The sequence below is a fragment of the Syngnathus acus genome, chromosome 2 (assembly GCF_901709675.1).
Source record: "Syngnathus acus chromosome 2, fSynAcu1.2, whole genome shotgun sequence".
NCBI classification, from domain to species: domain Eukaryota; kingdom Metazoa; phylum Chordata; class Actinopteri; order Syngnathiformes; family Syngnathidae; genus Syngnathus; species Syngnathus acus.
In genome coordinates this window covers 8781915-8806811 of record NC_051088.1, presented here as the reverse complement: position 1 = coordinate 8806811, position 24897 = coordinate 8781915, and the positions used below count along the sequence as shown (strand labels likewise).

The 24897-nt window shown below is 38.9% G+C and overlaps 1 protein-coding gene across 1 annotated transcript; it reads left to right on the top strand.

Moving 5' to 3' along the window:
• LOC119139882 (MICOS complex subunit mic25a-like) lies at positions 1-24375 on the top strand. The gene is made up of 8 exons (XM_037280941.1): positions 1-221; positions 1478-1550; positions 1867-1990; positions 2988-3111; positions 12143-12226; positions 14078-14148; positions 19191-19326; positions 23797-24375. Exons 1-8 carry the CDS (start codon positions 138-140, stop codon positions 23818-23820), a joined length of 720 nt encoding a protein of 239 aa, XP_037136836.1. The 5' UTR covers positions 1-137; the 3' UTR covers positions 23821-24375.
• Positions 24376-24897: the final 522 nt, after the last annotated feature.

Here is a 24897-nt window from a genome sequence, read left to right as displayed (position 1 = left end):
ATGCTTACTACAGTCTGGCAACCCGATCCCATTTATTATTGGGCAGTACACGATTATCATTTAAAGTTAGAAGGCATACGCCTTAACTGTATGAAATAGATATAGAACCGATAAGCCATCAAATCACTCCAGGCGGAATGGGCTCTGGCGAAAGTACTACGAGAAAAGTGTCTTTCGGTGTGGACGACGAGGACAGAGTCAGGATTCTTCGCGGAGTCAAGGTAATGCTAAGTCAGCTAGCGTTTGTTGATAAGCTATGCTAACTTGATCCATGTCACCACGCGTCAAGCTAATGAACGGAATCGGAACTATTTAGAGCTCGATCAAATGGACCGGGGGTAAGACTCTTCAACTAAGCAAGAATGATGCGTGTAGGATGCAGAAGGATGCGAACAAGGACGTACAGGTTGATAGTCTCTACGGACCCGAGAGGCCAAACTTCACTCTGCAGCATTTTGAAATGTGTCCTTCTAATTAAGAGTCAATAGATCATTAATGTCTTGTAAGGCGACAATGTCTTGGTTGCTTATCTATTCTGATAAATTCGGCGTGGTTTTCCGCCCAGTATTTCCCATATCTTGCAAGGGGGGGAAGGCGGTGAGTAGCAAGCGCTCCTCCGATCGCCAAAACCAAAGTGTTTGCTACGTAAATTACATTTATATTTAAGTGTTCTAAATCAAAACAAACATCCGGATGTTTGTTGTTAAAACATGGGGCTGAAATAATGTCCATATATTCATCGGAGGTCTGCTGTTGGGCTTCTGACAGCGGTGCCTTCAAGTGCTGTGAAGTGTCGGAATTTTGTAAACTACCCTGAAGGGCGTCAATGTCATCTCTCAGAGTGATGTCAGGGCGTCAGAGTGCATTTCCGAACACCCCCTGTTGATGGCAGCAAACAAGTTCCCATGAAATTTCCTTTCTTCAATAATATTTTCTTGAGCAATATTTTCATTCCTTTCATTTACTGTTGGGAGAGGGCTTTTTTTTGTTTCCCCTCCTTGTAACAGCATGCGTTTCCTTTTTTTCTTTTCTTCAATACAATTATTTTCTTGAGAAGGCATCATCTAGTTGTTGTCAAATGTTAAGGGGGAAAAAAAATCTAAAACTATCCAAACCGTCATTTTACACCAGGTTGCACATTCTAATGTTGTTAGTCTTAGAAATAGTGAGTCACTGGGTTTGACGGTTTTTGGTGGAGCTTGACACAGACATGCTCAACAGTAAAGCTCCTGTGATCCGCTAAAGAACTTTTGCTCCCAGATCATTTTCTTTCCAGCATTCGCAAAAGATGAACAGTTTATATTTAATAATAAATCTTTCTAACTGGAATCCATTTTTGAAAATTTTAACCTTATCTGGTAATAAAGTGCCAAAAATAACCCTTTTCTAAGTTTCTTAAAAAAATGAAACAAAAAAAAGTGATTACAAAAACATTGTTTTTTATTTTGGTAAACATGCTTTCTACATCTTCTTCTAGCTTTCAGAAGATGTTCTCCAGAGGATGAGGGGTGTGGCCAACATTCCTCCACAGCCTGCACAGAGAGACACAGGTATAGTTGCCCCCCCAGTTTACAGCTGGTCCACACAGTTCTCATCATTTTAACGGTTCAGCAATTTGGCATATGAAAATGAGCCTACCATGGCTTTTAATGTGTTTTTTAAATCCTTGTGCAAAGTGAAAGTTAGTTGCCATGACTAAGTTGCTGTTTCATCATTTTCTTTGTTGTCATCATCTTCATCGTCTTCTTCTTTTAAAGACAACAAAGAAGCACTTCCGCCGAAATATCATGTAATATTACATAGATGACACTGAATGTTTGTCAACCATTAACCTTCTATTTGCTATCAACTCTCTCATTACTTCAGGTTCCTCTTTCAGTGCCAGCTCCAACACCCGACCCCAGCAAAAGCCACAACCCCAGACCCAGTCAAGCACCCACTCCAGAAGCACCAGCAAAACAACTTCAAAAGTCAAGGAAGAATCGCTCAGGTTGGTAACAATCATTGAAATCTATTATTTCCTTACTGTTGTTTTAGGGCCTATTCAGGGTGTACTCCGCCTACTGCCCGAAGACAGCTGGGATAGGATAGGGATTATTTCAGTCGTCTGTTCTGCAATGAAAATTTGTGACATTGCTGTGGAAAAAAGGATGTTATTTTCATTTTCCTCAAATACACCGGTGAGGCTCCGTTTGGAGTCACAAAATAGTAGTATTATTTTATCTTTATTTATATACATATTGGCGGCACGGTGGCGCACTGGGTAGCACGTCCGCCTCACAGTTAGGAGGGTGCGGGTTCGATTCCACCTCCGGCCCTCCCTGTGTGGTGTTTGCATGTTCTCCCCGGGCCCGCGTGGGTTTTCTCCGGGCACTCCGGTTTCCTCCCGCATCCCAAAAACATGCTTGGTAGGCCGATTGAAGACTCCAAATTGTCCCTAGGTGTGAGTGCGAGTGCAAATGGTTGTTTGTCTCTGTGTGCCCTGCGATCGGCTGGCAACCGGTTCAGGGTGTCCCCCGCCTACTGCCCGTTGACGGCTGGGATAGGCTCCAGCACTCCCGCGACCCCCGTGGGGACTAAGCGGTTCAGAAAATGGATGGATATATACATATTTTTACTTTTACTCGCTGATATGAGTATTATTCCCACTGGTCAGTTTTCTGAGATTAAGGTCAGAATTCTGATTTTTGAAGTATGGATTCTGCCTTTAAAATCTGAATTCTGAGAATTCACTTTAAAATACGGATTCTCCCTTTAATGTTGGAATTCTCTGTAATTACTGCAATGTTTTTTTTTTTTTTTTAATTTATTTAGGATTTTTTAACTTTGAAATCTTAGGTCAACTTCCCCAATGAAATCTGAGTGATGGTCTATGCTGCCCTCTTGAGGTAGCCAGTATTGAGGCATTGTGCATTGAAGGCATTGGAAGTCAGACTTTATAGACGGCCCGTGGGCAATAAAAGCATGATTGTGTGTGTGTTTTCCAGAACTGATCGCCAGCAGAGTAAAGTGAGGGAGGACTTGGCCCAGATAAGAGAGGCGGAGACAATTAAGTCAATGAGTCAGGAGAGACAACACAATCGCCAGGAGGCTGAGAAGGCCAAACAGTTGGTACATGCACGCACGCGCACGCACGCACGCGCACGCGCACGCACGCGCACGCACGCGCACGCACACACACACGCACACACACACACACACACGCACGTGCACACACATCCACGCATGCACACACACACACGCATGCACACACACACACGCATGCACACGATTCAAATTGAGATTTTTTTGTCATTACAAGTGTAACCAAAACCTGCAACAGTCACAGGCAAACTGTAAGTTTTTTTTAAACTTGTCCATTATATTTTAGGGTTTTCTTTTTATAATTTTGATGATTATAACTGGCGCTTTATGAAAATTCACCATCTCAAGAATTCTGATACTGAATTACACAAGGAGGTCACAACCTAGGTAAGATTTGACCTTATGAAAAGTATTTTTCCGTGACTCTATATTGTATAAACTTTTCACTTTTCGCATTGAGCTAATTAAATAATCTAATTTCACCACAACCTGTTCTAATGCTTGCAAAGTGAGTCACAGGACATTACAGCAGTTTTTGGTTCTTTTCAATGATTGCCAACTTCCTTTGAGTATTGTCTAATTTAAACAACACCCTCAATCCTGAATTTGGCTGGGTTTACAAATATTAAGATGAAATACTTTTTTTTTATTGACCCTAATATTTAGTAGTTGTCAGCTTCATGAATATTCTAAACATTAATTTATTTACCCGAATATCTCTCTTAGCTAAAAGCATGTTTGTGTCTGAAAGCTACGGCTTTTTTAGGCACCATCTTGTTGGGAATGCATCACACCATGAAATTATATTCATCCATCCATCCATCCATCCATCCATCCATCCATCCATCCATCCATCCATCCATCCATCCATCCATCCATCCATCCATCCATCCATCCATCCATCCATCCATCCATCCATCCATCCATCCATCCATTTTCTTTACCGCTTGTCCCCACGGGGGTCGCGGGAGTGCTGGAGCCTATCCCAGCAGTCATCGGGCAGTAGGCGGGGGACATCCTGAATCGGTTGCCAGCCAATCGCAGGGCACACAGAGACGAACGATGATATTCACGTAGGGGAAATTAAAAAGGAAACCTGTAACAACTTGCAATAAGTTTTATGTTTAGTTTGTATTAAATTATTGATGGGATTTTGTGCACATTTGTATAATTTAAAAAAAAAGATATAATAATTCTGCTCATTTATGTTACTGACAAATAGAGCTGAATTGTTCCTGGTATGGATTTCTTTGAAATCCCATGTAGTGGCTCAAAGTGAGGGCCTGGATGTCATATGTAATTGCATTTAAGTCGTCTTTCTGCCTCCTCTTTTTTTTTTTTTCAACATTTCCACTCATCTTGACTCCTTCCATCTGGAACTTGCTTTGCTGTTTTCTTTCATTCTGCTATTGTTCTACCTTCCCTTTTACTGTATCGCTCCTGGTCTTTCACCCTTTCCATCCCAACCGATCACCTCACGCCTCCTGCCCTGGAGAGACTGCATTATCAGCACAGTGCAAGTGGTAAATTGCAGCCCGAGAGTTTCCTGGTATTGGAGATAGCAGTGGTGTGGCGGTGGGTTGGTTGGAAGCAGAGAGGAGAGCTTGTTTTACACGCTGGCCGTGGCCCATTTCGTTTGACTCTCCTCCTCTCACACCTGCTTCCCTCCCTCGCTTTGATAAGATGTGCTGTAGTGGCTGCCTTATCTTCACTCCAGCACTCTCCCGCTGTTAATAGAAAGTCACTAGAGGGACATAGTGAGCACAACAACTGGTCCAACAAGACTGGACGTGCTGATGCCAAAGGCGCCTTGTAATTACACTCTCCTGTGCTATGAATACTTATATGCACATGCAAGTCAAGTGTGTGGCAGCTTTGCGTTCATTCATGCGGAACTCAAATTAGATTCCTGTTATCGTGTGAGTGAAGGTAATGGCTCAACGTTCACGCGCTGTGAATGCTCAAGCAGTTGAAGGTGCATAGCTTTTACCTTTTTAATTACTTTTTTTTTTTAATGCATCATGGTATGGTCATCATAGCATAATGGTCAATTTCAACTTGCAGTATTAATGGTTTATAATGTCAGGGGCATGTGTTTCAAAAATTTGTTTTGTTCATTTAAATAACAATTTGTTATGGTACAATTATGTAAAAAGTCATTTCCAAGCAAAGAAACACTACATTTTGGTTTTAATACTTAAGTAATAATCAAATATCATTAATGTGCTCGACACAACACTGATGTGAATCTTTCTTGATCTCATTGCAAAATACAGTCAGAAGAGTGTGGACCTCAGCAAGATTGTACATTGTCCACATTACCCTCCCTCACCATAATGCAATGGGCATGTATATAGCCCATACTATCCTCCATTAATTAGTTTTAGTTTTTATACCTGCTCAAAACTGGGAAAAAAAGTCTTTTGTTCTGATAGAAAAAGACGAAAGGAGAAACCTCAGATGTTTTTTTATAGCATGCAACAATGCATGAATGACTCACTTTTGGCTCATGTAATGTTTAATTTAGTGAAACAATAACATTCAGGTGATATTTGTCATTAGGCTATAATTTGTCATGAAGAGGTGTCGAAACTGTGCGGGGAAACCCCATTAGAATTCGAGTCCAACACATTAACTTGTCTGGCAACATGAGTACAATTCTTAGTTGGAAGTGGTTTGGCTAGGCAAAATTTTAAGTCAACAGGTTCACTGTATTGCGTCTCAACTATTGCCCCCGCTGTCTAGAAGAACAATTGGGGGAAGAAAAAAAAGGAATTGACTTGATGGAAATACAGTTCAATTGCGTAAAAAGCATTAAATGGGAAGCAAAGTAAACAATATTGAAATGTGAATATTTTGGAATATGGTCTATGAATGATCATCAGCACCTCTACATGTTTTAATAGCTTTTTGTATGCTTAAATGGAAGAAATCTTGTTGAAGGAATGTCTCATTTGTTCTTAAATTTGTCTTAATATGTTAACCAAATTCAGCCCTTTGAATATCTGACACAATGTCAAGGATGCCCCCCCCCACCCCCCCCTCCCTCCACTTGCCTCAGACGCACACACAACACACGCAATTGACCCTGAGCAGGATGAACCAAGTGGATTCATGCATGGTTGTATAGATGGCTGCCTTCTCCTCTCTTTGGTTATGCCACATGCTGAATATTAAATTAAATCACGTTAAATACAGTGTGAAATTCTCTCCATGGACAACTCTTTGCTTATCCCCGTGATAATCCAATTTACCTAATCTCTATAACAACTATGACCCTTGTTATCCTTTTTTCTTTAGAAAGTGGCTACAGAGTAACACAATGGTATGGAACATTGGATTCTAATGTGGTAATCAAGACAAACAATCATCACTGAAATAACTTGGAGCTACCGTGGCTGAAATTTGCTGAAATGCATACTGATGAGCTGCAATGCTTTTGGGACAATGTTCTTGTGATGATTCTGGGTTTTTCATTCATTCACAGATGGGTTCCAACTATTTTTCCAGTGATTTGTGTACAAAGAAAATTATACAGTACCTTCTATGAAACAAGCATCAGGCCCAATTATGTTTTGGTGCTGCGTTGGTAAATTTGGCACAGGGTGTCTTGAACCTGTGCTCGTTGCAAAGATATTTTAAGACGATGTATTTGTGACTGATTTGCACTGCCCAGTTTCAGAAAGGTTGGTTACAGATGTAAGTCATGGATCTTGCAAGATAAAGAGACAAATGCATCTTTATTAAAAAAAAGAATTGATAAGAATAAAAGCATCAAATTACAGTATTTTCTGCACTATAAGGCGCACTGTATTATAAGGCACACCTTCATTGATTTTTTTTATTTTAGAAATTATAAATGACATAAAAACTGTTGCGGAACAGCACAACAGAACAACCCATGACATTGTTACACACATTTGTCCAGATATAATAATACAAAAGCTGAGTTATACAGTCCAGAGAAGGCACCTTTTAACCCGAAGTGCTTGGATAATTTTACTCTTCATCAGTGGCCAAAAATACCAGAAGAGACATGCTAAAAGTCTCATTGATTGCAGCGGTTCACTCAAAACTTTAAAGTTAGTGGTACCAGCATATTTGGCTGGACCATTTTCATTAGTATGTGCAAGATAATTCTTAAAACGATGTCTGATTCAAAAACAATATTCCTTCTTAATTTTGTCCGTTTAAAGAGGCCGCCAACCCCATTTTTTTTTTCTTTACAATAATATAACAGCGCACCTATTTTTTGAGTTTGGACATGTGACATTTGCAAGCTGATCTGTGGTTGGTTGTGTGGGTCTGAGTTATTTAAAAAAAATCCAAATAAGAAATGTTTTATAATACATATATAATAATGATAGATTATTTAATTGGCTAATATAGAAATGTCTTCCTGTATGATATAATGACATGATAAAGAATTTTCTGTTTTACTGGGGCCTTCCATCACTCATCAACCGTAGAGCCTCTCACATCTTCAGATTGTTGTTTTGTTTCTTCTAATCAGGAATTATTTTTGTTCAGTGTTGAAATGTTTTTGTGTTTGCCTTGGCATGCGCAATGCTTCATGCAGCACCACTTCCTCCTACCCCTCCACAGTATATCAGAGCTTCTGTGCAGCAAATGTGTGTTGAGATAGAAATTTCTAACATGACATCTCGTGTCGAAAAAGGGGAAACAAAAAAAGGCATCTATTTTATAGAAGCGGCTGCACCTGGTGATGAATCGGGGCACAACTTCTCTTAGAGCGGAGGCTTCTATTTAAAGGAATAAGGTAGTTCCACTTTCACTCTTGTCCATCAATCTGATATTGAAGCCGCACTGGTAAATTGATCCAGATGTTTTCTTTGATTGGACTCACCTACCTACCTTGTTTATACTTAATGACGTGTCGTCAGCTAGAGATCCGGCAGCGGCGTCGTATCCATCTGAGTCGGGGAGCGCTTTCAGGCTTTGGTAATGGGTGTGAAAGAAACAGCTGTGTACACGTTTAGAGAAAAGCGAGCGGATGCAGATGGGGACAAGCTTCATTACCATGCTACGTATTAGCCGGTGAATTGCCCCATCTTTTATCATGTACTTCTCCGACTGCTTATTTAGTCTGACATATTTCATCTCGATGATGTTAAGCAATGGGAATGAGTAAGAACAAGTTAAATGCGCGCGATCTCTTGAATTTCAATCGATTTGCCAGCCTTTAGGCAAGCGTTATTGTTGAATGAATATGCTGGTGCATGCTTAGAATATTACATTCTAATTTGCGTCTTTAGTTTGAGTTTTATTCCATTTAGCCACAGTGCATACAAGCAGGGGAAGGCATTGGGTAGCAGCAAAGATCAGGTGTCATGAGGAAAAAAAACAACAAAATAAATATCAAGATGAGAGGAAATTTTGAAGAGATAGAGGAGCACCAGGGGGAAAAAAACTGAGTACCGGGGAGATAACTGAGGCTATAGTCGAGGGGAAAAGTGAACAAAGGCGCAGACAGGAGAGGAAAAGGCTGAGGTGCTGATAAGGCAACACCTGTATCGGTAATTGTAATCTGCAGGAACTGATACGCTTCTGCATGTTAAGATAGTAGGCTGGCATTACACGCGTGTGCGTGTGATTTGCGAGCGCTATACCATGCTCCGTACTAAGTGAGGATCTAACTACATTAGCCTGTGACTTTTCTGATGATGTCTTTTGACAAGATGTGCTTCTGATCCTTTTAGTCACACATTTAATTCTCCCAAATGAATGCTTAACAGTGACACAGATGCTTATAGTAAATGCAGAAATCTTACAACAAAAAAGGCCTTAATTATTCCTAAAAATTGCACTAATGCTTAAAAAACAATATTTATATATCTCAAAAGAGATGAAATGTGTTGTTGCCATACTGTACGATCTTTGGAAAACAGAGATAATGTTTCATTTTGGTGAGTGTGCAGATAACCCGCTTTAAGCAATGTCTGTAATGGATATGGATGTGGAAATGTCAATTGTCCCAAAATCGACCCCACAAAATCACCTCATAGCACCCCCTGAAAATTTAGAAAAATATTTTCCCCCTGACAGCCTGAATCTTAAACAAGCTCACTGAGGTTATGGCGCCTTTATTGTTGTCTCAGCAATAATTTCTAATTATTTAAATGCTGCAAATGTTCTGTGTAGCAGATTTGATAAAAAAGAAGATACGCTTTTAGCGGATTCTTTATTGAGACAACTTGCACTCATATTTAAAATGTGTTATCTACTGGGGAGCAGTTGTTATATAATGGGCCAAACTGTTAATGGCAAACAAGAGAAGCTGTAAAAAAAAAAAAAAAAAAAAAATCAAATGGCTCAGATTGTTCTTCCTTCTCTGTGTAGCTGTCTGGTCGTAATTACCAGTCCAATTATTATTGAGTGCTAATTTATTGTCTAGCTGGAAGCTATGTGTTAAATAAACCCAGTGGAGTAAATAATGAGAAGAGGAGAACTGGGAAAGAGGCGAACAGACTGCTGGTTTTATCAGATGGTATTAACACGCACACGCACGCGCACGCTGCCCACTGAGAAGCAGTGAGTCGATAGTCATATATCCTTTGACTAATATCGCAATGCAAGTTCTGTATTATTTGGCCGTGTGCTGTGGATGGTCCATTAGACCAATGATCTTCATATTTTCTAGACTCTGTGCTGTATCCTTACACGGCTTTTGCATCGACTTACTGTTAAGATTATGGAAATAAGTAGAAACTGACACTGTTGAACAACACTGAATATTTTTGCCTGGAAAGTATGAATTTTGAACTACATGACCTTAGCAGCCTACTTTTTTTTTTTAGAGGGCCGAGACATCACACCATACACATTACCATGTTAGCATTCAGCGTATAGGTTAACCTGCATTTGGCTATGCCATCGTAGTTTTAGTGGTATTCAAGATCACAATCAAGTCATCCCCCGATGATGTTTATCTAGATTCTTTTCGTCTCCTTAAGACAAAATGGGTCACTATTTGTGTGTGTGCCCGCGCACGTGTGTCTGTAGTTTGGCTCGTGTGGGCTGCGGTGTGTGCCGAGTCTTGCCTGGCTGCTTCTTATCTAGCGTAGACTTGCAGACCCCTGCAGGGACAACAGGGGAGTTGTATGATTCACTCTCATTTTCCTCTCTGGCTGCAAATTAAATCTGGAACAACACAGTAGGCATACAGATAGGAAGAGTGTGCTTACTTTCATTTGAAGGCGCTCGCTTGTAACTCAAACTTTCCAAGCATAAACCCCATCTTTAATATCAAACAGACAGGTGAACTCATTTAGGCCCTATTTTTCATGGGTACTCGTCCCATCTTGGCTGTGGAAGCATAAACCACATCTGAATCTTTTTTTTTTTTTTTGCCTCGGTTTGTTTATACTCCACCTCTGATTTGATTTGGTGTTCAGCGGCCGTGATAATTATGATGAATCTTCTTCCTAGTGTGTACATGTGTGTCTCTGTTATTGCTCTGATGTTTACACTGTGCCCAAAGTCTCCTACCTTAAGTAATCAGGACATTCTTGTGGATGTTGTGATATAGTTTAGAAAGTTTTGATAAAATATTATTTCATTATTTTTCTTTCCAGGGATAGAACTTTAGGTTATTGTTTTTGCGCAAAATATGGAAGGTGTGGTGTGGTGTCTTGAAACTTCTAAATGTCCCATTTCAATCTGAAATATGTTTATTTGAATTCATTTTGATGCAGTGGTTACTTGCCTACGGTGGCTTCTTCTAATGGTTATTTTAATAATAAATTAATTTATCCATTATTTTGTCAATTAATCAGAAAATTCCTTTTTTTTTTTAATTTTCAACGTTTTTTCCAAGAACAGAGTAATATTTCAAATTGCCAGTAAGGAAAATGCACAAACAAATTGATTGATTCCTATACTGATTTGTAGCATTTTAGAAAATGGGCACAAATCTCAATCATTATTTTTCAAAATAAAAGCATTTAGTTGTAACTTGTAAATGTTTTCTTTTGATTAAATGCAAATATAATCAGTCTCTTTCATAGAGGACTGCTAAAATTTAAGAATATTTAATGTTGACAACTACTATTCTGAAGAGTTGGACAATTTTAGGTAAACAATGTCCCTAAATGATTAATCTATTGTCAAAATAATTTTTGATTCATTTCATAGTTGATTAGTTGTCGATTAATTGTCACACCTCTTACCCACTCCAAACAAGTAATAACGCATCATAAGTATTAAATTTACATCAGTGATGATTTGTGTTATTGATTATATGTACAGTATAATATGCACAGTGCTGGTAAATTCAAGAGGAAACGCTGAGATCTCGGAGATTATTTGGACATCCCAAATTTTAAATTTATCGTTAGGCAGGGTAGGCACTATCTTTCACTAGCGCTTCCAATTCCATCATTTCAAACTTTATTTGCCTGCAGAGTTTTCCCAAATGTCCCACAGTGAAAACCATCAGCACTACCTGAAATGTTAAAACCCTCTTTTACGCCTGTTGCCAACCGCGTACACAATCTGACTGAACACAAACTGAGTGAACACGCAATTTAGCAATGGGTATTTGGCGAACTTTGTAAATCTTTGCAATCTCAGTACATTACAAGCAGCACCCCTACCAACAGTGCTTTTAGAGTAAGCATTCAATTTAGTGTTATGCTTTAGTGATATTTTGGTCTCTGACAATTTGACTACAAAGTGTGAGACTCAGCGGTGTTTCTCTGTTTTGTTATTGTTAGGTAGCATAATAGCTGCAGCGCAATAATTACAGCAACTGGTTACAATGCACAATACAAGCATCATTACAGGGGCATTTTTTTTTGCCAATAAATTGAAATCACAGTGTTTCATCATGTTTTTTCAGTTTTCACAATGTCATACTGCGTTTCATATTTAATCAAAGAGTTTTCTGTTGAAGGAAGTTTTTCATGTTGAGACTTTTGGTTTTGGTCAAACTGCCTTATTACTGCTTCTGTAGACCTGACTAATCCACCATATAGCATTTTGTGTTTAATCCACCTTCATATTTGTGTGTGTGTGCTGCATGCGTGTCCTCATGCAGGCTCAAGAGCTCCAAAAGAAAGAGTTACGACTGAAGGCACTGGACGCATTCTACAAGCAGCAAGTAGCTCTCCTGGAAAAGAGGGTACGCTACATAAACATGAACACATCAATACACTTTCAGAGGCGTCACTTTTACACAAACTAAAAACAGACAAAACTAGAAACTGGTATATTTCGCAAAATCACTTAAGCAAACATACACAACGGATTCTTCAAACAGAAAAGATCAGTGATTTTTAGTAACCGTGGTCCACTGCAGGGAGCCATTTTATTTGTTTTCATTCCCTTTCAACTGTTTGACATTTGCCGGACGGAAAAACGGTGTATTCTCATTGAAGTCTCAGTCTCACTGGGTGCCAACCAATAAGAACCTTTGCATGGCCTTTTGTTGGCAAGCAGTTCCTCCATGTCCTACACGGAAAGGTCCTCTTAAAACATAAACAGTAAAAGTCTACACACCCCTGTTCAAATGCCACATATTTGTGATGTACGTAAAACATGAGACCAATAGATTTATTAAGTTTTATTTATTAAGATAAAGTAAATTTGTGTTGCCCATCATTAATGCTACCTGTAAGCTGAACAACTCAACTGAAAACCAAGCTGAACTCTTTTAAGGGGACCAATTAAAACTGTACAATAACACCATTGCATAAATATACCCTCAAACTAATACTTTCTTGCAGGTTTGACTTTTATTACAGCACCGTTTTTTTTGGGGAAGGACCCCATTAATGTATTTTTGTCCACTCTTCTTTGCAAACATGCCCCTTTCTAATAGAAGCTTGAATGTTTTGTGCTAACATTGACTGGTATTTGGAACCGTACTGTAGGTATGGCGTTGTTCTGGCCATGAGCGGTGTTGGGTTTCACCCAAACGTATAACATGTATGGCACTGTTAATGTTGCTCTTGCTACACCACAAAATTCTGATCTTCAAATTATTCCTCTTTTTGGTGGCAAAACTCACCCCATAAATCTGAGAAAACGCTGATGAGGGTCTAGTCGATTTATTTGGTTGATTCTAAAGTTGTCTTGCACATTTCAAGTCTTTGGCACGCTATCCCAGTGTCAGACGTGCGACTATTTATGAAAGTCTCATTAGCAACAGGTTTGGTATACAGAGGGCCTAGAAGACTGGCAAGCTGGCATACGGACTGTGCAAGCTGTGTTTGCTCTTGGGCCTTGGATGTTTGCTGATATACCTCTCCGCGAGTGCGCCTGTGAAGGACAGAAAGATGTAGAGAATGAGCCCCGTCTGCATTTTTCCATGCATTGTATAATCAGGTGCGCTGCCTGCGTACTGTACAAATGTGTGAATTTCTCTGCTTGTATGCGGGGCTCAGTGTGCTTGCTTTACTGTGCTGTGGTTTAGTCTGTTTGACTTTGCAAAATGTTTTCATTACAGGAGTTTGGCTGCACTGAATCAAAAATGATGTGAGCCTATTGCAGCTTTTCTTATATTAACATTGTCTTACTACTTGATTATTCAGGTATTGCACAGTTTGCCATCAATTTCTAAATATTAAAGGTTGTATGAAATGTTAGCTTTTTTTTTTTAGCTTTTCCTTTTTCATACAATAATTTCAGGAGTTTTCTCTCATTTTCTTCTGCCATCCTTCATTCTCAGCTGGTATAGTTTATTGGTTAAATATTTGGAGAGAATGCTGCGTGTGTGCAGGGTTATGCTAGAAAGCACAGCAGAAGAGAGGTTGCAGTTGTTATGGATTGGCACTGTTTATTTAGTTTTTCCTTAGGAACACTGTCCAATTCTCCATTATTTAACAAAAAGAATGGTGGGAGGGAAAATCATTTGTCTCTTCCACGCAGCTTATATTTACGTTTGGACTTATAATAAAACTTACAATAACTTTCAATCGCAAAATAGTTTACCTGACCTTGTCAAATGTTTTCTGTGCTTTTCGGTGTGTAGAATTTGGAAATATATGAACAGAGCAAGGAGCAGTTCCACCAAGCTGCATCCAAGACAGAATCAATTGTGAGGTAAGATATACACGCGCACACACACATAGATGCACCCACACGCATACACACACAATTTCCCTTTCTGTATTAGCCCCTCAGGGCTTTGACACACACATACACACAATCTGCATGTACCCCACACAGCAGACTAATAAGTAGTAATAGATAAGGATCTCTTCTTTTCCTCATTTTGTAACCAGTTAAATGCTTGCATTCTCCAGAGCAAACCTGACTAATATGATAAGTGTTTTAATTGGTAACTTTAATTAAGTTGAGTTAAACAATACGCACACTCCCTGTGGTCAGTGTGTCTCACAGCGAACCTTTAATGAGCCACACTTGGGAAACGTGCTTCAATTTGAAATACTTGCAGTCAAAGTAAAGACCAAAATTGTGCTTGCAGTGAACGTTTCTGGCAGTGCTTTCTATTACTGAATCACTGTGACTACCAAATAACTTATAAACAAAATTACCGTATTTTCCGCCCTAAAAGGCGCACCGGGTTATAAGGCGCACCTTCAATGAACGGCCCATTTTAAAACTTTGTCCATATATAAGGCGCACCGGATTATAAGGCGCATAAAATAGAAGCTATACTGCAACAAACTGAGGTTGACTAGGGTTGCGGTATGCATCCACTAGCCAATAACCAACGAGCCCTCTGTAAACAATCGCGTTTCTCAAACGATCTCCTATAAAATGATCGGAACTGACTAAAGTTCGATCTAACGCATTGGTACTACTTACCTATGTTTCCCTTCCATATCGATCCGTAGATTTACTCGAAACATTAACAGAGCAGCCTATTTTGACATGAAATAGCCTGGTACGTATAGCAGCTATCGTTATAGCATTAGCCATCCGCAAAGTCCCACGAACCTCAGCTCGCAATCTCCCATGAGCCTCAGCAAAGTGTAAACAATCGCGTTTCTCAAACGATCTCCTATAAAATGATCGGAACTGACTAAAGTTCGATCTAACGCATTGGTACTACTTACCTATGTTTCCCTTCCATATCGATCCGTAGATTTACTCGAAACATTAACAGAGCAGCCTATTTTGACATGAAATAGCCTGGTACGTATAGCAGCTATCGTTATAGCATTAGCCATCCGCAAAATCCCACGAGCCTCAGCTCGCAATCTCCCATGAGCCTCAGCAAAGTGTAAACAATCGCGTTTCTCAAACGATCTCCTATAAAATGATCGGAACTGACTAAAGTTCGATCTAACGCATTGGTACTACTTACCTATGTTTCCCTTCCATATCGATCCGTAGATTTACTCGAAACATTAACAGAGCAGCCTATTTTTAAATGAAATAGCCTCGCGGGTACAACAGCTATTCGGTGACGCCCCCTGACTACAGTTACCGTAATGTTGGGAAGCGATGCGACCTTGTAATTTACTAGTCGTACTAAAACGTACTGAAACATTTTGGCAGAGCACTGTGTACAACCAGTATGGATCAACAAATTCATCAATTGGTCCATATATAAGGCGCACTGGCCTATAAGGCGCACTGTCGACTTTTGAGAAAATTTTAGGTTTTTAGGTGCGCCTTTTAGGGCGGAAAATACGGTAAATGTGACTCCAATAAAGCCCTCATCCAGATTGTCTTGATCATTGGGAACCTTTCATGCCATCTCCATTTTACTTGTGCTCACCATGGTCGGTGTACACCATAGACCGGTTGGCAGCCAATTAAAGGACTCGTGATGCTGGTGTAGGGCAGAATCCTAAATGATGCATGGATATCAAACAATGTATTTCCCTAAACATAGAAATATATACATCTTTTTAAACACACATCTCAAGTTCATACTTTAAAACAAAGAACACAACTTCAAACAGTTTCACGGTTTATATTTCGATATCTGGGCTGTGAAACAATTCAAAGTTAAACAGCACAAGCATTGCAGAGTAAAATTTAAGTAACACTAAAGTGATGTCAGAACCACAGTAGCAATTATGCTGGCTGAAACACAACATTTAAATAGACATTAAAAAAAATCATCTCTAGGAAATAAAACTGTGTCTGACAGAGTTATTTTTGCCTATTAAACAATTATTTATAAACAGTCTGACGACGGTCCGTATTATGGGCCATTTGTTTAGCAGCAAGCTGTAAGCTACTTGCGGCTACACTGCCAACAGGTGCTGTATTAGACAATGTCAGTGCCATCAATTAATTAATTTATTTATTCATTTTCTTCAAATGGCGTCCTTGTTTTCCATTTGAACATCATTTCAGGATGACATAATGTTGATGTTGGTGGCAATAATAATAGCAATCGTAATAGCAATCGTAATTTGAACTGGGCCCCAACTATCAGATTTCCAGGCAGGAAGACAGGTCAAGTGAGCTACCGCCCCATCACGTGCTTCAAGGAGCAACTTTAAAATATCAGCATACCGAAGCAATGATACCTGTAACTTACTGTATTTGGAAATATTTTATTTTGAATTTGAGATTCTCACCACATTTGCGGCAGCGTAGCATGCTGTAGCTGATTGACACCAATTAAAAGAGTGCCGGAGGCTGATTTTATTTTATTTTTTAATCAAAGTACTCGAATTACTTGCGAACTAGTTTCACCCCTTGGGCACATATAGTCAAACAATCATTGCCCATGGATAATCTCGAGTGCGCAATTAACCCTCCATGCATGTTGAACCGCTCAAGTGTTTGGGCAGATGTGCTAAATGCCATTGCACCGTGCTACCGCATTCTCATGTTGTCTTATGTTAACTTCTCTTCCAACCAATATCTTAACTTGACATTTCCCTTGGACACATTTGTTGTCGACGCGGCATTTAACAAAGAAAGTTTCTGTTCAAAGTAATCAAATTAAAGTGTGTTATGGTTGGTGAGGAATGCTGTTTGGGGCTGATAAGAGTATATTATTAATCACACACAAAGCTATAGATATATATTTATGTATAAAAAGAAAAAACAGCTTTTGTGTAGCTGCGATATTTTGTATCTCACCATTTTTTAATTTGCAGCTCTTTTCATTATTTGTTCTCATTTCTCTTTGTGCCGCTTAAGCTCCTCTGTGTGGTCCACAAGTCTGAGGCCTCTGTGTTGTCCGCCTCCACATTACGGGCAGAAATTAAAAATAACAGGCAGCACTGTTAATTAAGTATCTAATCTTACTGTTTATATTTTCGTAGATCAGTCACAGAGAACATCGAATACATACACACAGCAAAACACCACTTTCAGGGCTTGTCAGTGAATGTACTTATTTTAGGTCTCCTCTTTGTCATCTGAAGTACATGGAATTATTGCTTGTACGCATTGGCACCCCTTTATTAATAAAAGAAAAACCCACGGTGGTCACAGAAATAATGTGAATTTGAATCGACTCGCTGTTTTTTAGTAAATCTCCTCTGGTGGAAAGCACTGGCATGTAAACAGAAGATCATCCGGCCATGTGTGCATTCAAAGGTTATAATAATAATAATAATAATAATAATAATAATAATAATAATAACAACAACAACAATAATGATAATAATGCAATTTCATTAATGGAATGCTTTGTTACTAGATAATAATAATGCAATTTCATTAATGGAACGCTTTGTTACTTGATAACCCAAGATGCAGAATTGTTATTGTTTTTTTTTTGTATTCAACACACCTACTATGTCATCAATAAATTTACACGTCAAAATAACATCAGCAGCATTTGGCTTGAAAAGCCTCGAATAAAATGAAGCCCTTGGACAGCCTTCAGGTTGTTGTGGCTTGTAGGCAAAGCTTTACCGGCTCTTTACTCTCTCAGTTTATCTTCAGGCGCCATTATTAATAAGCTCCCTCTGCTATCAGGAGGCTTTGGGTCCACAAATAAAGCCCATTTATTTCAAATTAAAAGACGGCTACTTATCTTTGGCAGCTTCATCACTTGCAAGAGATAAAGATAGCGCTTTGGTGTCTCCTTTGTGTTGCAAATATGATGTGAGAGGAAAGTAAGAAAAATGAGTAAACTCAAAAAGCAAAAGATTAAACAGAACAAAAACTCAGATACGCCATAATCTTTAAAAATGTGTAGAATAACACCAATAGATCCATCCTTTGTGACTTCTCATCTTTTATCGCACTTCTGTCTGTTTTTATTTTCCTCTTTCCTTGTGATATCATTAGCACATTGATGAACTCAACTGTTGTTTGTCAGATGATAATGTGCATTGCACACATGGACATGGATGTACTGCAATTAAAATGTTGAGGTCAGCCTCCTCTGGGTATGAAATCTAAAAGAAACCTTTAATTTGTTTTCCAATTAAATTTGTTAACTACTCTTCACAGAGTAGCGGCATGTGTGCGCTAATTGGATGTCTTGGCATGCTGGATGTGTGTGTGCGTGTCTGCGATGTACTTTCACAGGATGTGTGCGTGCTGTGTAGCTACTGTAGGCGTATGTAACTTGTTGGTCGCCGCTTCAGTCAGTCAGACGGATGCACCCAGACATCAAACCTGTCATAGTTAACAATCACAGATAGACGGACGGGCCAATTATTATACAACCCACATAGCTAATTAAGCATGGCTAATTCAATATCTCAACATAGACTTTTCGGTTGTATTCGATCAGAATGAGCCTTTCCTCGCAATTAAATGTTATTTAGCACTAATTGGGGGATTTGCAGCGAAGCATATAGTGTGCCGTCCACACCGTCAGTTGCTAAAGTGGGTTGCCGTGGGTGTAACTGATATATTTCTTTTCATCTTTCTGTGACCTCGATTTACGATGTACTCGCCTCAGTACAAATGTTTTTTTTCCCTCACGACTTTCTGCCTAGAAAACACAAAAGAAGCTCAGATTGTATTATTGTGAGCTGAATGAAACTTTGAAATTGAAAACTGGGCTCAGATATATTTTGTTCCTAATAGGTGTTTGAAAAAAATAATGGAAGAACACCACTAAATAAAAATAAAATATCCCCTATTTCCACGTAACAATTCATAAAGCAACAGGTCACCAATTATTTCTGAACATTTTGAATTAAAACAACATTTTGCGCATCTTCATTTTTGCGTGTCTGTTGCAGTTCTCGGAACACCGACGGCGTATGTCCCGGCCTGCAGGCTCAGCTTTTATCATGCTACAAGGTGAACGGAAAACAAACTTTAAGATGTTCCGACCTGGCCAAAGAATACATGCAATGCATCAATGCCGCAAAAAGGGTAAGCACATCCTTCAATTTAGTCTTTAGAATGAAATACCTCAGTTTTCTGATTAAACTTTCAGCCAACACTCCTCTGACAATCTGATGATCTAAAGAAAACTATTTAATTAATTTAAAGTTACAGAATAATGATATTAATTCTCAAGAATATATAATACCGTAATTTTCGGACTATAAGTCGCGGTTTTTTTTCATAGTTTGGGTGGGGGGGCGACTTATACTCAGGAGCGACTTATATACATATATATGGGTTTTTTTCACTTTTTTGGGCATTTTATGGCTGGTGCGACTTATACTCCGGTGCGACTTATAGTCCGAAAATTACGGTAATGTTTTATCACATTGAAATGTGCCATTCTGACATGTATTTTTTTTAATTCATATCTGTGGAAATTCAAGAAAAAAACCTTTAGTTGGGATTGGACTCTGAAATGAAGTGTAGAAAACTGTGTCTCAAATGGAAAAGTTAAAGCAACAAACCGTGTTTCTGAGTTTTGTGAAATATATTTTTTTCTTTAGAATCTTTCTCTCGACACAAGCAAAATAATGGACTGTAAATGAAGACTAAAGTGCATTTTGAAAATTAGCAGCTCAAGTTAAATGTAGCATTTGTACGTAAGTTTGATACTACTTACTTGAAATTCATAAAATGTTAAGTGTGAATATGTTGAGACAAAAACCGAGAATACTGGATAGTTGCTTCCACTTGCTGTCACTTCAGAATTATGTTTCACCAAAAGCTGTCATAAGCCTGAGCTACGGTAGTCCAAAAACAATTTAAAAACAAGAAAAGACCAAAACAAGCATGCTGTCTTTTGAGCCGTTGGTCACTGCATAATTTTAGTATGTCTAAATTTGTTGCGTGTTCCAAATGCAAGCCAAATATGAGGAGTTGTCTTCATCATTTTCTTCTCATGTTTGAAAGTCCAATACAAAAGCATACTTTTTATGATCAGCTTCACAGCACGTTAGGGATCAAGACTGCATGTCAGAGTGGTCTTACTGCGGCATGACACTTCCACCTGTTCAAAGTGTTTTGTTATGCATACTATGCTGTAGACCAAATGACAGAGACCCTGCAGAGCTGAATGAGACCGACCGAGTCTGACATGAAATGGTGATATAACTCAAGCGCACTGTCCAGACACTCAGCAGGATTCTCCTGGCATTTATCTGCAGCCTTACATGCAAACGAATGCACCACCCTTTGAGCTGTACAGTCTGATGCTGTCCTCGAGTCATTTGGGGACAATCTCATTATGTCAGTGGCCTGGCTCTCACAGAGGAAGCGAGAAAGAACAGACAGACCAATGGCTTAAAGAAGATCAGGGGAGATGTTAAAAATAAGATTTTAGTTTAAGAAATTAGTTTAAGAAAAGGCAAGGAAATATCTGGCCTGAGCACAAAAAGACAAATGATATTGAGTGCAAAACTGTAGCAGTTAAAATGTCAGCTTCTATTTTTACAGAAAAAGAATACAATATTGTTTATCAATCACAATTCCTGCCATCTTGCACATTGCTATTTTCTGCTTAGTAAGGTGAAAGTTAGTTTGTTAGATAGCAACCAGGATTATGCAAAAACTACACAAATCCAAAGAATGTGTTTCATCATCCTAAAATGAGGAATACTGTTTGTAATCTCATCTCGGATTGTAAACATAAACTAATTTTCTGGTTTATGTCAAATTTCTCTTAAATTTGATTCTCCCACTTTGTGAAAAGGACACCCTTTTGCTTTTGTTTTAGTGTTACCAAATGATTTTGGTCTTTTAAGTCTGTTATTGCTCCATCCAGCAATGACTCCCCATTAGTCAAATACTAAGTTTTAATTGGAATGAAATTCTATTTAAGGATGCCGAGGGAGTATGTAAAGAGATACTGTTAAAACGGTCTTCTCTTTTTGAGATGCAGTTTGTGTAAAACTTTGATTTCTTGCTGTGTCCAAACCAGAGGATACCATCAAGCTAGAATGCTTATAACAAGCACAAACAGAAACACTTTCAAAGCAGACTCCAACTGTTTTTACTGATATTGATTTTATATTTCTTAATATCCTGAAGTATTAAAGGGCATGCTGACTTTTACCAAACAGCCACTACAATAATTGAGTATTTTACAAAAAAAATAGTTTAAAAAGTACATTTTTCCCCCTTCCTTTTAAGAGCCGTGCTGTTACTGAGACCACATGAGCATGGCTAGTGTGCTTGTCAATAATGAGGCAATCAAATGAGAATATTAAGAAGACAAAATGGGACTGAGATAGTGGACAAACGTGTTTAAAATATAATTGAAACTGGTTGGGCAAAAGAACTCAATGATTGCACCGAGAGAAAAATAAGTACATGTGTACGTGACATGTCAAAAGTATGATCTATTGAAATGTGCAAACAAGGAATCAGAAAAAACAACAGGGAGGAAATAGTGCAAACTTGAGAAAATTATAAAAGGGTAGGCGGTTAACAGTTGGGGAGCAGAAAAAGAAAGCTCAATATTGACTTCACATTTGACAAAATTTGCAAATAAATGGTCCGGTACAAAAGTCACGTCATCAATCATAGAAGGAGCATAAAAACGTTACATTGGCAAACTTGGTCATATCACATGCTTGATCAGTCGTAGTTTGTCACAGTCACTGAAATAACCTGTGGCGAAAGCTAAACTGTGACAGGGTTGTTACCTTCTGGACCTCGATTTGAGAACTTTGAATCCAAAAACCTTATTGATGCTGGAAAATAACAATTAGGGCATTGCATGACGCCTTTACTTCGACAACTAATCATGTAAATATGCTCTGACGTGCCACAACGTGCATGTACCCTTCTTTCAAATCTGAGTAAAATACCCTGCCTACCTTAATCATTCTAAGCTTGTGTTGTGACACGTGCAGTCTTCATTCTTTTTCATTTTCCATTCCCTTTATCAGCCAACCATCTTTCTGTCCCCATCCACCATTATCACTTCACTTTTCTTCCTCTTTCAGTCCGGCCTTTTGTTGCTCTGCCATGTACTATCAAGCAGTCAAATCTCGAGCCTCTTTTATCTAGGTTGTGGCCTTCAGACACAGTTTCCAACGAAGAAAAAAAAAAGTTTGCAGGTGCAGAGACATACTAGAAGGAAGCTTCTCAAAATTACCTTGGTTGTGAGGCATTTTTGTACACCTCACAGAGTGAACCCTGACCTTTCCAGCAGTCGGCTTGACCTCCTTCAACACACTCTGATAGGGGGCCCTGATAATAATTCGACATCTGCTTGTATTGTGTTCAATAGAAAGCCTCATCACCCCTTAACCTAGCACTCATTTCAGTCTGGATTTTGCCGCTTCCACCTTCACACACGGGAAGCGGTATTGTGGAACTCAAGGCCCCCCAGCTGGGATAAAAGAGGCCAACAGGGGGGGTGTTCACTGTTCTTTGTTGCATCCAAGTCACTGTATTATCAAAGCAGTCCATTTTATACCCGCCATCCATTTTCAAGTCCTTTTGTCACACATTCCATCTGTCTCTTTTGTGATCGCCCCCAGATTCAAACCTGTATTCCCAGAGAGATCAATTTTCTTTTCTTCTCTTGTCTTTTGTCAATAAATAAACAAATACCATTGCAGTATTCTTGCCTTTCATAGCTGTTTTGAAGACCCGCATCTGGAACTTTAAAATTGCTCATTTGCTGCTTTCCAATAGTTTGCCTACAAAGGCTCACTCAGATTTAGATTGTCCTCTCATTTTTCTCATTGATTTTTTTTCGTGTTTTGCCAAGTGAAATTGTCATCATCGAACAGATTAAAAAAAAGTTTTTGATTTGGTTGTACATACAAGTTTTTTTGTTTTTTTTATCTGACAATTAAACTGACCCTGTGTGTACCAACCTGAGATTTTCAAGTACCTGTCAGCAAGATGTGTGTTTTTTCTATTCTGGCTTTTTTTTTTTCGCCAATAATTAAGCCACGTGCAATAGAGTTTACGTGTAAGCAAAATGGGATTTTTCTCAAGCATGCAACCTGTATAATGCATGGCCGCTTGACAACATTGAGTCATAGAGCTCTATTTTCATGACCGCCGCAAATCCTATGCGTAGTAATTTTGCAGGTGCCCGCAAACTTGCACATTAAAAAAAAAAGGCAGGAGGGGATCGTGCCATTGTGGGCGTGAACACAACCAATCAAAACTTGTATTTCACTTGAAGACATCTGTGGAAAAAAGCCGCAGTTATCTGTGACCGGAGCATAGTCACTGCTCTTGGCAAGCAGACAGTGAAAGCAGTCACAAATCCAGAATGAGCTCGTCATCACCGTTGATGACAAACCTTGTGTATCCATCCCTTTTACTGTTTGCATGCTGGCCACAAGGGTGACGTAAAAACTGTTATAATAATGAAAATAAAAATGTATGCCGCTTTCATCTTTTATTCATAAGATTTTTTTATTTTTTTAATTCTTATTCTCAATAAAGTTTTCATTTTTCTTCTTTTAGAACTACTTGGTCAACCATGGATGAAGATGGAGAATTTCTGACAATGGCTTTTGCTATACCGCTAAGAGCATCACCCTCCATCACGATTTTGTGTTGAATTATGGCAGATTCGAGTTGCTTATCTGTTATCATGCCTCGTTGCTCAAATGTCCTTGTATGCTATTTATCGGCAGTAATAGAAATTCTGCTATTATTATGCACTGCTACATTTTACACAGTACAAAAAAAAAAGTCAATAGTGGCGGGTTCGAGGTCTGACTCAATACAATTTGGAATCAATCTGTTACAAGACCATTAGAGGCCGTTTGCCCGATTTAAACAGTAAAGATTCATTCAAGGCTCTTTTATGCGCACATGAACTTCAACTTCACTTTGCGTCCAGATTTCTGCTGCTTGTGCTGTGATAAAAAAGATGAATGTATGGGGACTGTGCTCGGCATTATTATTTATGTAGATGGACCGCTTTGAAAATGTTGTGGTTTTCTATTTCACACAGGAAGTTTTGTTCCGCATCACCACAAATTGAGTACAACTGGGCTGTACAGTATCATTTGATTTTATTAAACTATTTATAGTTTATTTTTCCTTGTCTGTATTCAATTACTTAACAGAATCCAACTAAAAAGTTGAAGCAGGACAATGAGATGAAGCTTTCAGTTCAATATCACATATGAAATATATCCTACAAATTAGAACGCGAGAAAAATAATTGAGTTTTAGCTGGAGAAGTGAAAATGTATCATGAGGGGAACATGCAAATTCCAAACAGTAAGGCCAGAGCTGAGAGTGAAACTCACAACTGTAAGGCAGACACCTGACCACTAGTCCAACGTACTGCCCTGCAAGAGAACCCATAGGCGGGAAATGTGTATTTATGTAGTCAATAAAAACCAAACCATAGCTTTCAGCAGTAAGGCAACTCTCCCCTTCTTCCGTCTTCTCAGAAATCTGGACCTCTATTAGCATCCTGATCCTCTGCACTACTGCTCCGCAGCCAGTCATGCTTGTGTGTGTGTGTGCGCTCTCTGTGGAAGCCACACACATTCCATTCTGTAACCCTTATTGAAGACTTCCACCTCTCTAATGCCATTAGATGGGATG

Bases quoted from the DNA above. Each gene is read 5' to 3' on its own strand.
- LOC119139882 (XM_037280941.1), top strand. From the start codon at position 138: ATGGGCTCTGGCGAAAGTACTACGAGAAAAGTGTCTTTCGGTGTGGAC. The intron at 14,149-19,190 runs GTAAGATATACA...TGTCTGTTGCAG, and splicing joins AAGACAGAATCAATTGTGAG to TTCTCGGAACACCGACGGCG. The intron at 19,327-23,796 runs GTAAGCACATCC...TTCTTCTTTTAG, and splicing joins GCATCAATGCCGCAAAAAGG to AACTACTTGGTCAACCATGG.